Here is a 17,834-nt window from a genome sequence, read left to right as displayed (position 1 = left end):
AAACGAGAAATTGGAAAATCTTATAGTGGAAAATCAAAAACTGAAAAACTGATTCGTAAACTGGACACCGAGAACTCGAAAAATTGTAAAACTGAAAAATCAAAAAAATGCAAAACTGCGAAACCGAAATTATGAAACAATTCAATTCAGACTCAAAAAATTTGGAAATCCAAAATTGAAAACTTTGGTACCTTGTTAAAACGAAAGCTTGTAAAACAATGAAACTGAAAAATCCAACAACTTGAATTTTGTAAAATTACAAAATTGCAAAGTTATAAAATTGAAAAATCCTTAAGTTTAATGATGTTTAACTTTAAGTCAAGAAACTTAAAAATCTGGCAACTGAAGTCAAAAATCTAAAAATTTTGGAATCGAAAAAATTATAGAATTCGAATATCAAACAATTTAAAAAAGAAAAATTGAGAAATTGGAAAAATTGATTCATTTAAAACAGGGCAATTGAAACATTGAAAATTGGTTTAAAATTATTTAGACAGAACTACCCTCACTCCGAGCACAACAAAATTGCATCTTTTTCGAAAAATTTATCAAAATGTAGAAAGTTAAATAAAATCTATGTGTGTAGTAGGGGTTCGTCCGTGGACTTTTCCTATTCTTAATTATAACATTTTTCTCTAATGCTCTATTAATTTAAATCATTATGAAAATTTCCTTAATAAAACTCAACAGGATTATGGTGATTTATTTATTAATAGTGTTATTATAGGTTGTTTATATTTCTCCTAATTAATTAAAAAACTTTCCTTTTTTCTGTTGTAAATAAAACTAAACTAGAATAATTAAAAAACCGCTACCACTAAATCGCTAATACCTTGAGCGCTTTACTCGGTTCAGACCTTGGCTTTGCCATTAAAACGTATGTTAGATGGTCATTAGTCGTAATTTTTAATTTATGTAAAACATTATATTCGTTCCAATAAAATCAATTCCGAATTTGCTCCCCTCTGTCAAACAAAGCGAGCTGAAATTTCACATCTAGTATCGGATTTGTTTGGAATTTTAATAGTACCATCCGAAGAAGTAGACTTATAACGCTGAAACGAACAATTTATTAAATTCTGAAGACCTTCCAAAAGTCATTTTCCAACAAGATAATGCCCGCGCTCATTACGCTAAAATGACTTTAGACTTCCTGACCGAAAATAACGTCAATCTTTTGGTTTGGCCGCCACGGTCACCCGATTTAAATCCAATGGAACATGTCTGGGACATTTTTTGTAGATAAATATGTATTGTCAGTTTTTGTTGAAAATTTGACGTTCTTAGCCTACTCTTCCAGGGTATAAACCGGCTATTTAATTATTTTGTCATGAACGTAATCCATTTTGTCGTGAATGAATTCCTTCGGTCGTTAGAGGTAGTCGTTTATTTGTTTCATTTGTCGCGTTATTTATATCTGTATACAATTAACACTTCAGATGTCGTTCACACTTCGAATGATACAAGGCAACGCAATTTCCATACAGGGTGCAAAAAAAAAAACACAAAAACCTACTAACACATTTAGAATCTAAACTTCCTTACCCAGCATGGTTGCCTTTCTAGAAGTCAAATGAAGAACTCACCTGCAACAAAAAACACACATTACTACCACGCGAAAGTACACCTCGACATTATCACAGCATCAAACACACAACCATTACAAATCCAACACCCCGTACATCCACGCCAAATTCCATTCCCGAGCCAACCAACACCTGTGTTTTTGCGGTTACGCCGCATCTGGTCGCGTCCCAATTTTTCTAGGATCGCGTGCCAAAAATCCGCCAAAAGCTCAATAAAAACGTTTTCGCGAGCGCCCGTCGATATCCAATTAATATTTCATTCTGCTCCGTTTCCTGGACGTTTCCATTAAGTCATGTCATGTCTACTTTTCGCGGTAATAAGTCGATTCCGGCTAAGTCGGTGCTTACGTAAAAAAATAATAACGATAATATGTACACGCACATGCACAAGTAATGCTCATTTTCCGAATTCGGGCGACAGGTGGCGCGACGCATCATCCCGTCCGCCGATCCCGAAAATAATCCCGGCGCAAATAACGCAGGTGCTTCTGATTATTTTCGGTCCATCCTTTGCAGATGTGTTTGTTATGTCATCTTTTTTACTGCACAGACAGACGGCGGTCAGCCAAAGTGACAGAAATAGAAGTTCTAAAGTTTAAGTTCCAACGGAGGAGGCGAGGCGCGGCGTTGCCAGACGGGGCGGCGAGACAATGGACTATTTTCGAAAATGGACTTTGGGTGCGCTCACTTACGATTTTTTCATTGTTATCGTAAATTTTCTTTTGTGTTTCTCAAATTAGTTTTTCTGGATTTGTTTCTAAAATATTTAAATATTATAATAGGTACTTAGACCATGTAAGTTCGCGAAACCCAGTGGCGTAGCAATGTGGATTCGTGACCTTGAGTTTCAAACACAAAACATCAATTTTTTTATTGGAGCTGCTTTTTTAACTTAAAAGTTTAAATTTGTTGATTTTGTAATTTTTCAGTTCTTGATATTTTCATTTCTTCAAAATTTCGATTTTCAGTGTGTCGTTTCTGTTTTTATACTCTTTATTTCTTCAATTATTCAATGATTGAGTTTATCGTTTTTTCAATTTTTCGACTTGGCATTTAATTTTTTATTTTTTTGTTACTTCAATTTTTCATTTCTTCCAATTTTTGATTTGTAATGTTTCCTATCGGTATTTTATTTTCTTTATTTTTAATTCAATTTTTTTCAATTTTTTGTTTCCTCAATTTTTCTTTTTGCAAATTTTCAATTTTTTACTTTTAGATTTTTCACTTTTTTTCCAATTTTTCGAGCTTTCAGTGTTTCGATTTAATAATTTGTCTTTTGCATTAAAATTTTTTCAGTTTTTCATTTCTTCATTTTCTCGATTAACAATGTTTTTTTTGTTTTTTATTCTCTTTATTTCTTCAATTACTTTAACATGGCGGATAAGCAAGGTGAAAGTAAAGTTTTGTGCTTCGTTTGTAACACTCCTGCTGTGAAAAGGCGTATACAGTGTCCTAATTGTGATCTATATTCACATATAGGATGTGAGAGAAAAAAAAAATGTTGTGAACAAGACGCTTTAACCCCAATCGGAGATAACACATTGCATACTCTTGAAAACCTAACCTCTAATCCGAATGAAGTGAAGTCAAGTCTCCCTGAGAGTATTGCATTCCTAGCTACAACCATCAAGGAGCTTAAAGATGATATCCAGAAGCTGCTAAGTGAGAACATCTTATTACGTAAGGAAGTCGAGGATCTGAAGAATAATAAACAGCAGCAACATAACCCTAATTCTATCTCAGAAGAATCCATCATTGAAGAGGCGGTTGATAGGATAAATAGATCGAGTAATGTAGTTATAAGTGGTCTTCCTGATACAGCCGACGACAATGATAATACACCTACTGTATCCTTGTTGAATTCGATTGTACCGAATCTTGATACTAACCATATCTGTTCAATTTATAAAATAGGAAAGTTTACACCAAACAGATCCAGATTGGTAAAAGTGAAGTTCATAAATTCAGAAGTTGCTCGTACGGTCCTAAGATCTAGAATACGTAAGAATAATATCTATATCAATGCTGATTTAACGAAAACTCAACAAAATATAGCCTATAAAACTCGTAAAGAATATAGAGAAAGATTAGACCAGGGTGAGAAGGACATCATTCTCAAGTATGTCAACGGTTTACCAAGAATTGCTAGAAAAAACTAAATATGTTCCAACAGACATACTCCAATAATATTAACCCATTTCACTATTGTGTAATTTATCAAAATGTAAGAGGACTCAACACAAAATCAAGTGAATTTAACATCAATTGTCAAGCATCTGATGCCGATGTTATACTCATTTCAGAATCGTGGCTTAATGTAAATACTTTGTCAAGTGAAGTTGTTCCCGCACACTACAATGTTTATAGATGTGACAGGATGGAGGGCAGAGGTGGTGGAGTACTGGCAGCAATTAATAATAACTTTAATTCTGTTGTAGTAAGTATTCAATCTCCTATTCCTGAAGTAAATCTGGTAGCGGCAAAAATAGTCACAAGTGAACTACAACTTACTGTTGTTGTATTGTATATTCCACCGTCCATGAAGCTAGATAAATATGAGCTCCTGTTCGACTTCCTTGATACGCAATTGGATTATTCGTCTCCAGTATTAATTGCTGGTGATTTCAACTTACCAGAACTGCCTTTGGTTCAGGGGATTAAAGCTTCTTCGGTTGTTAGAGCACTGTTGCAATTTCAATCTTTTAATAATCTGGCTCAACACAACAGTGTGGTCAATCGGAATGGTAGAACGCTAGATTTAATTATGAGCACCAAGGACTTTAACGTTGAGGTTAATAGACACTTCCCCCCTCTAATTTCAGAAGACCACCATCATCCCTGTCTTGAATTAAACATTTCTTTAAAGAAGGATATGTCTAGGCCATTTGAAAGGGTAGCAGACGAACACAAATATAACTTTCGAAAAGCGAACTACCCTGAACTTTATGATGCTTTAGTTTCAGTGGATTGGTCCTCCGTCTTGTCATCAACTACTGTCGAGCTATCCTGCTCCAATTTTTATTCTATCCTATATGACACTTTAGACAAGTATGTGCCCCGACAAAAAGTTCATCTTAAGTCGTCTACATATCCAATCTGGTATACTAATCAAATAATTAGTTTGATAAGAACGAAGAGACAGCTTAATGACAAATACAGAAAATCCAAACTTCTGTACTACTTAGATGCGATAAAGAACATACGTCGTGACATCAATAAAGAAGTCCGTCAAGCTTTCAGTGCCTATATTAGATCTATGGAGGAATCACTAAAAAATGACCCTAACAAATTTTGGTCTTTTATCCACCAAAAGAATAAAAGTACAGTCATGCCGGGGGTTATGAAATTTGGCGACCAGACATTGAGCAATCAGCAAGACATTGTTAATGCTTTTTCACACCATTTTTCTAGTGTTTATTTGCCTAATTGTGATTGTACCTGTGCTATTAATTGTACCTGTGTTATACCATCAAGCACCCAGGTCTTGACCAGCTGTGATTACTGTGATAAGATGTGTTGCCCGTCGTTATCAACTTCGATTAATTGTGGCGTTAATACATCCGTTTTTCATAAGATGTCAATTTCTAACGCTGACATCCTCTCAGCAGTGAAGAAGACCAAGCCAAACAAAGTCTGCGGCTCTGATAATATTCCAGCCTTTATTATCAGAGACTGCATCACTAGTTTCTTAAGTCCGTTATGCCATATCTATAACCTTATTATATTAACATCAACCTTCCCCAAGGTATGGAAAACGTCGCGCATAATACCAGTATTTAAATCTGATAATAGATCACACATCCATAATTACAGACCTATTGCGCTCCTTTCAAATTTTTCTAAAATATTTGAATGTATTGTATCCAAAGCTATGTATGCCCATATGTTACCTATGATTAACGTTAATCAACACGGATTTGTCCAAGGTCGGTCCACTACAACTAACCTAATGGAATTTACCCAGTTTGTTTCTTCAGCACTAGACAATCGCCAGCAAGTGGACGCTGTATACACAGACCTCACAAAAGCGTTTGACATAGTGCATCATTGTATACTGTTGAAGAAATTGAAACAATATGGCTTTTGTGATGCAATGGGTGACCTAATGAAATCATTTATGTTTAGTCGATATCAATTTGTTGAATGTAGTGGTACCAAATCAGATTTATTCCATGCCAAGAGCGGTGTGACACAAGGGTCCACTCTTGGACCCCTGCTTTTCTTGATATATTACAACGTTGTTGTTGACAATTTAAACTGTAGGGTATTTATTCTAGCTGATGATCTCAAAATGGCGCGTATCATTAACTCATTTGATGATTGTTTAATCTTGCAAGATTGCTTAGATTCATTGGTCTCTTGGTGTGACTTAAATAGGCTAGAGCTAAACAAGATGAAATGTAAAAAAATAACCTTTTCCAGAAAATCTGAGCCTATATCGTACAATTACAATATTAAGGGACTCGCTCTAACTAATTGCAGTGAAATACTAGACTTGGGTATTTTAATTGACAGCGCCCTAACTTTCATTCCGCACATCGAACGTGTCACATCTTTAGCATTAAGATCTCTTGGATTTATTGTCAGAAACACTAAACTCTTCACAAATGTAGAATGTATCAAAAGGTTATTTTATACCCTTGTTCGTTCAAGGTTGGAATATGGTTGCGTCATTTGGTCCCCATATCATCAATGCCACATTTATACGTTGGAAAGAGTTCTCAGGAAGTTTATTAAATATTTGTACTTTAAAATGTTTGGGGTTTACCCGGTAACACACTGTGACCAACAAGATCTTTTACAGCAGACTAATGAGCACTCTCTTGAAAGCAGAAGAAATTTAGCTTCTCTAATCTTCATCCAAAGACTGTTACATGGCAGTCTCGGGAGTACCAACTTATTGTCGCAAATAAATATTGTAATACCGCGTATGGCAGGTCGGAATCCACACACATTTCAATTTATTATTCCCAATACATACCATCACTTCAACTCACCGTTATACCGATGTTTTAGATTATATAACAATCTCTGCAATCAGAATATTGACATTTTCTTTGACTCGTTTAAGTCTAAGTCTATGAAAAACAAATTGCTGCTCCTCCAATAATCTAATTACAGATTTTTGCACATCACTGTATTTAATTCTATTACCTTGTGTTTTAACTTATATACTTGTTTATTGTTATGATCCAATTGTCAGTATTTTAGTACATGCATTTATTTTCTTTTATCTTAATAATGTATACTATATATGAAATTTATGTTTTGAATGTATCCACTATAGACTAACATAGTCTGTTGGAAATAAACTCTATTATTATTATTATTATTATTATTATTATTATTATTATTATTCAATTATTCGATCTTTCAGTTTTTCGATAAAACTTCCAGAGTTTTTTCAGTTCTTAAATTTTTCTCTTCTTCGAATTTCTGATTTACAAAGTTTCGATTTTATAATTTTTTGTCTTTTAATTTAAAGTTTTTTAATTTTCCTTCATTCAATTTTTCGTTTTTCGGATGTTTTTATTTTTAGATTTTGCAATTTTTCGATTTTTCATTTTTTAGTTTCTTCAAAATTTCGATTAAAAATATTTTGTTTTTGTTTTTAATCTCCTTTATTTCTTCAATTTATACGACCTTTCAGTTTTTCGATTTGCGATCTTTCATTTTTCATTTTTTTGTTTCTTAAATTTTTCATTTCTTCGAATTTCTGATTTGCAAGGTTTCCATTCGGTATTTTATTTTCCTTATTTTTACAATTTTTCAAAGTTCCGATTTTATCATGTTTTGTTCTTTAATTTCAATTCTTTCAATTTTCCTATTTGCAAATTCTCAAATTTGTTTTTTTAAATTTTTCATTTTCTCGTTTTTCCAACTTTCGGATGTTTTAATTTTTAGATTTTGCAATTTTTCGATTAGTTTCCAGAGTTTTGAATTTTAGTCATTCAATTTTTCGATTTCTAAGTTTTTCCTTTCTTCAATTTTCCGATTTTCATTGTTATGTTTCTTGGATTTTTAGATTTTCAATTTAAAATTTTTGAGTTTTTTCTATTCTTAAAATTTTCATTTCTTCCAATTCCGATTTGCAATGTTTTTCGTTGCGGTATTTTGTTTTCTTTATTTTAAAATTTCAATTTTAAAATTTTTCCTTTTTTCGGTTTGGAATTTTTGGATGGCTCAATTTTTCCATTTGAGTTTGTCGAATCTTCAATTGTTAATTATGTATTCAATTTTCAAATTTTTCATTTCTTTGAATTTTCAATTGGCAATGTTTTGTTTCGGTATTTAATTTTCTTTATGTATTTTAACAATTTTTCAATGTTCCCATTTTATAATTTTGTTTTCAAGTTTAAATTTTTTATTTTAAGATTTCTCATTTACCAGTTTTCCACCTTTCCGATGTTTCAATTCTTTAATTTTGCGATTTTTCGTTTCTCTTTTTAATTATCTTTCTTTTTTAATTATTCGAATTTTCTGTTTTCAGTTTCTTCAATTTCAATTTGCGATTTCTCAATTTTTCGACTTAAAATTTCCCAAGTTTTTTCGATTTTCGATGTTTCGATTTTATCATTTCTTGTTTTTGAATTTCATTTTTTTGTTTCAGTTTTGTATTTCCTTTATTTTTTCAGTTTCTCGAAATTTTGTTTCGTCAATTTTTCGATCTTTCAATATTTCAGTTTTTCGACTTTCGAAAAGGACCAAAAGGACGAAGGACGAAGGATGAAAAGGACGAAGGACGAAGAAGACGAAAGATGAAAGGACGGAAAGGACGAAGGACGATAAGGACGAAGGACGATAAGGGCGAAGGACGAAAAAGACGAAAAGAACGAAATGAACGAAGGACGACAGGGACGAAGAACGAGAAGGACGAAGGACGAGAAGGACGAAGGACGAGAATGACGAAAAGGACCAAAAAGGACGAAGGACGAAAACTACGAAAAGGACAAAGGACGAAAAGGACGAAGGATGAAAAGGAGGGAGGAGGAAAAGGACGAAGAGGGAAAAGGACGAAGGGGGAAAAGGACGAAGAACGAAAAGGATGAAGGACGAAGAACGAAAAGGATGAAGGACGAAGGAGGAAAAGGACGAAGGACGAAAAGGTTGAAGGACGAAAAGGACGAAGGACGAAAAGGACGAAGGACGAAAAGGACGAAGGACGAAAAGGACGAAGGACGAAAAGGACGAAGGACGAAAAGGACGAAGGACGAAAAGGACGAAGGACGAAAAGGACGAAGGACGAAACGGACGAAAAGAACGTACAGGACGAAGGACGAAAAGAACGAACAGGACGAAGGACGAAAAGAACAAACAGGACGAAAGACGAGAAGAATGAAGGACGAAAAGTACGAAAAGGACGAAGGACGAAAGGTACGAAAAGGACGAAGGACGAAAAGGACGAAGGACGAACAGGACGAAGGACGAACAGGACAAAAGACGAACAGGACGAAAAAGACGAACAGGACGAAAAGGACGAAGGACGAAAAAAACGAAGGACGAAAAAGACGAAGGACGAAAAGGACGAAGTGGACGCAGGACGAAAATGACGAAGGACGAATAGGACCAAAAAGACGAAGAACGAAAGGGACGAAGGTCGAAAAAGACCAAAAGGACGAAGGACCAAGGACAAGTTCTCAAAACAGCATAATCCTCAAATCCTCAAAAGAACATAATCCTCAAATTCTCAGAACAGCATATTCCTCAGATCCTTAAAACACCATAATTATCGAATCCTCAATTCACCCTCATCGTCAAATTCTCAGGACAGCATTATCCTCAAATCCTCAGAAAGCATAATCGTCAAATCCTCAGAACACCATAATCCTCAAATCCTCAGAACAGCATAATCTTCAAATCCCCAAAATACCAAAAGGACCGAGGGCCAGGAACAAAGGACAAAGGATCAAGGACAAAGGACCAAGAACAAAGGTCAAAGGACCAAGGTTCAAGGATAAAGGACGACTTCGCATATTCGATTTTCAATGTTTACTTTATTTTTAAAAATTTTCGATGTTTCGATTTTATAATTTTTTGTATTTGAATTTCAATTTTTTCTATTTTTATTTCGTCGATTTATCCATTTACAATGTTTACATTTTCATTTTTTTGTTTCAGTTTCGTATTTCCTTTATTTTTTTCAATTTTTCGATCTTTCAATATTTCAGTTTTCCACTTTACAATTTTGACGATACTATGTATTTATTTTTCGATTTCACAATTTTTGGGCTTTTCAATTTTTCGATTCGATTCGTTTTTCTTTCCAATTTTTCATTCATTTTTTTTTTCAAACTTCAAGTTTCTCGATTTTTGGTCTCTTTGGTTTTTCAATTTTTCAAAATTTTGATTTTTCAACTTTCCGAACAAAAAAAAAAAAATCGAAAAATTGCAGACCAAAGATTGAAAATTGAAAAACTTAAAGTTGAAAAATTAAATATATTGTAGATCAAAGAAATCTAAAAATTGCAAAATAGAAAAATTTAAAACTGGAAAACCGAGGATTTGAGAAAATAAATATTTGAAAGAACGGAAGATAAAATCGAAAGAAAGATAGAAAAAATAAAGGAAATGAAAACTGAAAAATCGGGAAACTGAAATTAAAAATCAGCAACTTGAAAAATTAAGGAAACGAAGAATTGGAAAATCGAAAAGTAAAAAATTGGGAAACCGAAAAATTGAGAAAATTCCAGTTGAAACAACGAAAAATTAAAGAAAATGAAATAACGAAACGGCAGACCACTTTTTTCGTACTCTAGAGGTCATGAAACGTTGAAAAAAACATGAAAGTGGCAATTTGCCCAATGACTCAATTACTATACCCTCAGGGAGGAAAAAGTAATTTAGAAATATTAAGAAACAAATACATCACTCGCGGACCCCTAGTGGACACGCCACTATCAAATATCGCGAAGGGTAGCGCCATTCGACCGAACCCCGCGAAAGCAATGCCTCGTATTTTTCCCGGAGCGTCCATCCGGCAACAGCGCGGCTCGCTCCGCGCAGACAGTATCGGTCTCGGATTATTATTATTGTGTTCGAAATCGCTCATCATCGCAGTGGGCCTCGGGCCGGAAATAACGACCGCCGGATTTTTTTGCGTTACGTTATTTTTTACGTAACCCGGGGAGCTAAGGTCGGCGCGCTGAACGAAGACGCAAGATCGAATCGGAGCGAGAGGGGGGAGGAAGGGACACACTTTGATTTCCTTATGTTCGTCTGATCGACTATTTATATGAATTCGGTTATTTTTACGGTTTTTATTTTGGTTTGTGTTATGTCTGCGGCGGTTTGGGTCGCTTTCAAAATAATGCGGTCGGTGAATAGCGCGCCGGCAGGTGACGATTTTTTTTTTTTTCGAAAAACTCATTGTTTTGCGAAATGAGTTCTAGGTGATGGAAAAGACAGTTATTGTGAAGGAGAAATATGGCCTGTCGGCTTAGAAGATTGTTTATTTGGAGATAAGAAAGATGGAATGTGGTTAATGAGGGTTTTGAAAAGATTAGGACAGAACAATACTTCTCGTACTTACAAAGAATTTTTTTTTTCTTGTAATCACTGGTAAATTACGTGACAATATTTACAACTGCAGTCGTACTAAAAAAAATAAAAATGTAAGTAGGAGTTTGGCAAGACAACATTAATAAAATAAATAATGTAAATAAGAAAGACAATACTTAAAATGAAAACTGTTGATTTTCAGAGAAACGAAATGCATTTGGAAAAGTGCAAAGCATTGTTGATTTTAGCAACCGTTTATTTAATGAAGAAGTGTTTATTATACAAAGCTGAATGTGATACCTCTGGAAACTAGACTATACGTTGCATGAATATTTATTATATTTAAACGTGTTGTGTGTGAAAAAGTGCATTTTATCAGAGAATTAGTACGAGGACGCGAAGAAGCAAACAGTTTTTTTTTAGTCGTTTAAGAAGGTGGTTTAACAACAAAAATTTGGGTCAAAAAAGTATGTTTTTGAAAAAAATCCAAAACACAAGATAATACACTCACCGGCAAAAAAAGCGAATCACCCAAAGTTTGTATTGAAAATGGTTCCTTTTTTAAACGTTTGGCTACAGTCAATGTCAGTTTTGAAAAAATCACACAAAAGATACTAACACTAGGTTTTTGGTTCTTTTTTGTACATGATATGAACCTCAAATCTGAAGATGATAAGTTTTTTCCAACAATGAGATTTGCAGTTGTGACGTTTAGAGGGCATTAACAGACGGTTTGTCATTGTGATTTGATGAAAACTGTGTTTTTGTCAATTAACATGAGTATTGTGGCCATTAATGCAGCACGAGCAATTGCTCTTATTCAGGATGGTCGAAGTTAACGGTACGTTGCCAATACGTTAGGGGTATCACCAGTGAGCATTCACAGAACTGTACGACGGTTTAATGAGACTGGATCAAACAGCCGAAGACCTGATTTGGGTCGTCCAAAGAAAACATCGGCTCGGGATGACCGTTTTTTAACGCTGGCCGTGTTCCGTAATAGGGATACGACCACAGTTGAGGCCAGAAATCAACTTGAAGAAACACGAGGAGTTAGTGTAAGTGAAAGAACTGTAAGAAAAAGGTTAACTGCAGTTGAATTGAGGGCCCGTAGACCTGCAAGTGGTCCAGAACTTCTCCCACGACACAGAGTAGCCCGACTTGCATTTGCTCGAGAACACGTTAACTCGGATCTTGCCCAATGGGGCCAAGTACTCTTTACAGATGAGTCGCGTTTTTGTCTACGTTCTCCTGACGGCCGTCAAAGAGTATGGCGAAGAAGAGGCGAAAGGTAGGCTCAGTGCAATATTGTTTCCAGACAAAGTTTTCATGGAGGTTCAGTGATGGTCTGGGCAGGAATTTCTGCCGAGGCTCGCACGGAACTTGTAGTGGTGGATAGAGGCACAATGAATGCTGATCGATATGTAGCAAATATTCTTCAAGAGCATGTCGTACCTTTTGCTCCTTTTATTGGCAATAATTTTATTCTAATGCATGATAATGCTAGACCACATATCGCTAGAGTTGTACAAACCTACCTCGACGAATTCGGGATTTCACGTATGGAATGACCAGCACGCAGTCCCGACCTGAATCCAATTGAGCATGTGTGGGACATGTTAGGTAGACGTATCAGAGCACGTGTGCCGGCCATACAACACATAAGAGATCTTGCAAATGCTCTAGTTGAAGAATTTGACCAATTAGCCCAGGCTGAGATTAGACACCTCATAGAAGGCATGGCAAGACGTATGGCAACCCTAATGCAAGCTAGAAGCGGCAACAGTCGTTATTAATGATATGTTAAGTAGTCTTTTGTTGGTTTAATGTAATGGATTTTCTGGTATTTTTTAATAAACTCGTAATTGTTGCAACTTCAGCGAAGGTCTCGTTACCTTCTCATCTCCTTTGCCCTAGATAAACTAATTTGTCTTATAAATGTGACGCACACCAGAATTTATTGAAGATTTCTACAAAAATACTAATGATTCGATTTTTTTGCCGGTGAGTGTAATTGTTATTAAATAGGGTTTTCAGCATTCCAACAAATGAGTTATTCATTACAAAATTTCAGCTTTCGTGTTTCAAAAAAATATACGCACCATTTTTTTTTTGGAATTTGGTATACCGGCTGATTTTTTAAATTTCTGCTCTAGTTGGTCATGACGCGTACGGCAGCCGTTTGAATTTCACTGCTGCCGTACGCATTATGACCAACTAGTGCAGAAATTTAAAAAATCACGCAGTATACAGGGCGTCCAGTGTACTTTTTTCGAAAGTATAAACTGGGTATTCAAACTTTAGCTCATGGCAATTACCACTTGATGAAATTTTTGTAATAAAAAGGAAAATTTAAAAACACAAACAATTTTGACCTTTTTTCAACTACCTTCGAAAATTATCAAAGGATTTTTTTTTTTTGTAGATTTCGACGTCCAGAAGTTACCTTTGGTCTCACTTCTTTTAAAACTCCTACCATTTTTCCAAAACCGTGGCGTGCAATGAAATTTGGTCATTTTTAGGTTTAAAAAAAATCAAATCGAAATTTTCTAAAATCTTGACCATAAAAATGCTGTCTGTATTTATCGATAGATACAGAATTTTTGATGGATTTGTAAACAACTTTTCCGAAAGATGGAAAACGTTATTCAAAAACTTAATTTTTCAATTCTCCCCCCTCATGAAAATTTTGACTCTAAAAAACTCACCAAGAATCCCTAGATTCTTTTTTTGAGAAAAATAGCAATTGTTTCAAGATGAAAGCACCACGAGCTCCCAAGTTTCCTTTAAACTCTCAAAAAAAGCGCAGGGAACCCCAAGTTTTTTTCAAATTTCTTCAGAAATAAAACAGTAGGAATTTTAGAAGGTTATTCAATTTCTTTCAAAATGAAAACATCGAAGGCGCAAATATTTTTTCAAATTAATACCAAAGGTCCCGAGATTCTTGTCGTTTCTAAAAAAAGGCAAATACTGACGAAATTTTAATTGATTCATTAAAAATCGGGCAAACTAGACATCGAAAAAATTGCAAACATATAAAACTGAAAAATAAAAAAATATATTAAACTGCACATTTAAAAAATTTCAAAAATTTAAAATTGAAAATCGACAAAATGGAATACGGATAATTGGAAAATCAAAAATTGAGAAACTGATTAATAAAAACCGAAAAACAGACATTCAAAAATTGTAAAAATGTAAAATTGAAAAATTAAAAAAATGTAAGTACGAAAATTTTAAGAGATACCTTTAAAAACGAAAAATTGGAAAATAATTAAACTAAAAAACTAAAAACTTGAAATATTAAATTGAAATTTTGAACAATTGAAAATTAAAAAAAAAAAAAAATTAAAATTGTAAATTCTAACAATTGAAAAATTTCATGTTGTAAAATCAAAAACTGTTTCATTAAAAACTGGACAATTGAGAACTCGAAAAATTGTAAAACTGAAAATTAAAAAAATTGTAAAACTGCGAAACCGAAATTATGACAGTGAAAAATCAGACAATTGTAAAATCGAAAAATAACAAAATTAAAAAATCGAACAATCAAATTCGGATAATTGAAAAATCAAAAACATAAAGTTTAATGATGTTTAATTTTTCAAGAAACTGAAAAATCTGGCAACTGAAATCAAAAATTCAAAAAATTAAAATTGACCCCCAAAAAAATCACCAAGAATCCCAAGATTCTTTTTTCCGAGCAAAATAGCAATTGTTTCAAGATGCTTTTTTAAACTCTAAAAAAAAATCGCTGGGAATCCCAAAATGTTTTCAAATTCCTTCAGAAATAAAACGTAAGGGATTTTAGAGGCTTTTTCAACTTCTTTCAAAATGAAAACATCGAAAGCGTTAAATATTTTTTCAAATTAATACCAAGGGTCCAGAGATTCTTTTAGTTTCTAAAAAAAAGCAAATACTGACGAACTTTTTTCAAAAAGGCTCAATTTTTTAATACTTTTAATAATAAATAATAATTTTAAATGATTAGACATAAAAAAATTGTAAAAATGTAAAATTGAAAAATGAAAGAAGTGTAAGTAGGAAAAATTCAAAACAGATACCTGTAAAAACGAAAAATTGGAAAATAATTAAACTAAAAAATTAAAAACTTGAAATATTAAATAGAAATTTTGAACAATTGAAAAATTGAGAAATTGGAAAACTGAAAATTTAAAAAATTGTAAAACTGCGAACCCGAAATTATGATCGTGAAAAATCAGACAATTGTAAAATGGAAAAATAACAAAATCAAAAAACCGAAAAATGGTAAAATTATGAAACTGAAAACTTGAAAATTGGAAATCGAAATTTTGAAACATTACAAATCCAAACATTAGAAAATCGAAACAATCAAATTCGGATAATTGAAAAATCAAAAACATTAAGTTTAATGATGTTTAATTTTAAATCAAGAAACTGAAAAATCTGGCAATCGAAATCAAAAATTCAAAAAATTAAAAATGACCCTAAAAAATCACCAAGAATCGGAAGATTCTTTTTTCCGAGAAAAATAGCAATTGTTTCAAGATGCTTTTTTAAAGTCTTAAAAAAAATCGCTGGGAATCCCAAAATGTTTTCAAATTTCTTCAGAAATAGAACGTTAGGGATTTTAGATTAGAGGGGTCTCAATTTTTTAATACTTTTAATAATAAATAATAATTTTAAATGATTCAATAAAAGTTGGGCAAATGAGAAATCGAACAAATTGCAAAAATATGAAACTGAAAAACAAAAAAATTGAAAAATTGGACAATTGTAAAATCGAAAAATTATTAAACTGCACATTTAAAAAATCCCAAAAATTTAAAATTGAAAATCGAATAATTTAAAAATCGAAAAATTGGAAAATCAGATAATTGTAAAACAGTAAAATTACAAAATTCAAAAATAGAAAAACTGCGAAATTATTATCAAAAACTTGGAAAATTGAAAGTCGACATTTTGAGAAACTCAAAATCAAAAAAAATTGGAAAATCAAAATAACGAAATACGGATAATTGAAAAATCAAAAATTGAGAACCTGATTAATAAAAACCGAATAACAGACATTCGAAAATTGTACAAATGTAAAATTGAAAAATTAAAAAAGTGAAGTAGGAAAAATTTAAAACAGATACCTGTAAAAACGAAAAATTGGAAAACAATGAAACTAAAAAATTAAAAGCTTGAATTAGGTTGAAATTTTGAACAAGTGAAAATTAAAAAAAAAAAGAAAAATTGTAACATTTTATATTGTAAATAAAAAACTGAAAATTAAAAAAATTGTAAAACTGCGAAACCGAAATTATGCTAGTGAAAAATCAGACAACTGTAAAATGGAAAAATAAGAAAATTAAAAAATCTAAAAATTGCAAAATTATAAAACTGAAAACTTGAATATTGGAAATCGAAATTTTGAAAAATTAAAAATCCAAAAATTAGAAAATCGAAACAATGAAATTCCGATAACTGAAAAATCAAAAAACGTCAAGTTTAATGTTTAATTTCAACTCTTGAAACTGAAAAATCTGGTAACTGAATCAAAAATTCAAAAAATTAAAAATTTTGAAATCGAAAAAACTTAAAAATGAAAAATTGGTTTAACGTTATTAAGACAGAACTTCCCTCAACCTGAGCACAATACGACAAAAATGCAGCTTTTTCGAAAAATTCATCAACATTTAAACAAGGACACATCAGTTTGAATAATCGTACATTTAAAGTCTGCAAGATTTCAAAGCATTCAGTTTTTCAGTTTCAATTGCAAGATGTCAAAATTTAGCCCAGATTTTTTTTTTATTTTTCATAATTATGTTACATTTTCGATTCGATAAAATCAAAGAACTCACTCAGGGGTTAGTGTGTGGACTTTTCCTATTCGTAATTATACCACTTTTCTTCTAATGTTGTCATTAATTGAAATGATTATGAAAATTTCCTTAATAAAACTCAACAGGATTATGGTGATTAAATTATTATTAGTGTTATTATAGGTTGTTTATATTTCTCCTAGTTAGTTAAAAATAATTAAAAAACCGCTACCACTAAATAGCTAATACATTGAGCGCTTTACTCGATGGAGACCTTGGCTTTGCCATTAAAACTTATGTTAGTTGGATTCAAAGACGAAATTCAAATCACGATTGAAAGATTTTTTATGAATTTTCAAACATTTTTGTCAAAAACTGAATTTTTCAATTCTCATGAAAATTTTGATCCAAAAGAAAATAAAAAAAAAATCGCACTTTAGGGATTTTATAGGGTTTTTCAACTTCAAATCAGGATGTCCAAAGTAGAAACTCAACATAATTCATAAATCACGAGTGCAGGGGTACCTTATTCTATAAAATTTAAAAAACATTTTTGTTGTAAGTAATTGTGATTAAAATCAAGTCGGATTCATAAACCACTAGAATATGAGAATATTTATACATATAGAATTTGACGAACAGACAAACATACGGAAACAGGAGACCTATTCTGTCGCATTCCACAGGTCATGAAACGTCCAGGAAACATTCCACTCATCGTTATAGATCTTATTACAATACTTTCTTAGTTTACGCTCGAGAAAAAATCAAAAATTTTATTTATGTTTATTCGATTTTTGATGGCGCTTTGTATTTTATTTAATCATTGCAATTTTTATTTTCATTTTCCACGTATTATGTACTTTAAAACATTCACAAGTATGCGATTCGGCGTCAAGTTAGAATTATGTCTGCGAGTTTTGAACAATAAAGAGAATTTATTTTAATTTATAGTGCT

General features: G+C 32.6%; 1 protein-coding gene across 4 annotated transcripts in view; it reads right to left on the bottom strand.

Annotated features, from left to right (window-relative positions):
- The window catches only part of LOC135123356 (bone morphogenetic protein receptor type-1B), a 371,222-nt gene that overhangs the window by 45,392 nt on the left and 307,996 nt on the right, over nt 1-17,834 (bottom strand). Inside the window, exon 2 of one of the 4 annotated variants that reach the window (XM_064047924.1) lies at nt 1,546-1,586. The exons of the other annotated variants lie outside the window; for them this stretch is intronic. Coding sequence (XP_063903994.1) covers nt 1,546-1,552 — 7 coding nt within the window. The 5' untranslated portion in view covers nt 1,553-1,586. The remainder of the gene's footprint in view (nt 1-1,545; nt 1,587-17,834) is intronic. 4 annotated transcript variants of the gene reach the window in all.

Source organism: Zophobas morio, unplaced genomic scaffold (assembly GCF_036711695.1).
Source record: "Zophobas morio isolate AGI-343-1 ecotype UQ-CSIRO unplaced genomic scaffold, CSIRO_AGI_Zmor_V1 ptg000006l, whole genome shotgun sequence".
Taxonomy (NCBI): domain Eukaryota; kingdom Metazoa; phylum Arthropoda; class Insecta; order Coleoptera; family Tenebrionidae; genus Zophobas; species Zophobas morio.
Note: the sequence above shows the minus strand (reverse complement) of the source record. Positions and strands in the feature narration are given on the sequence as shown.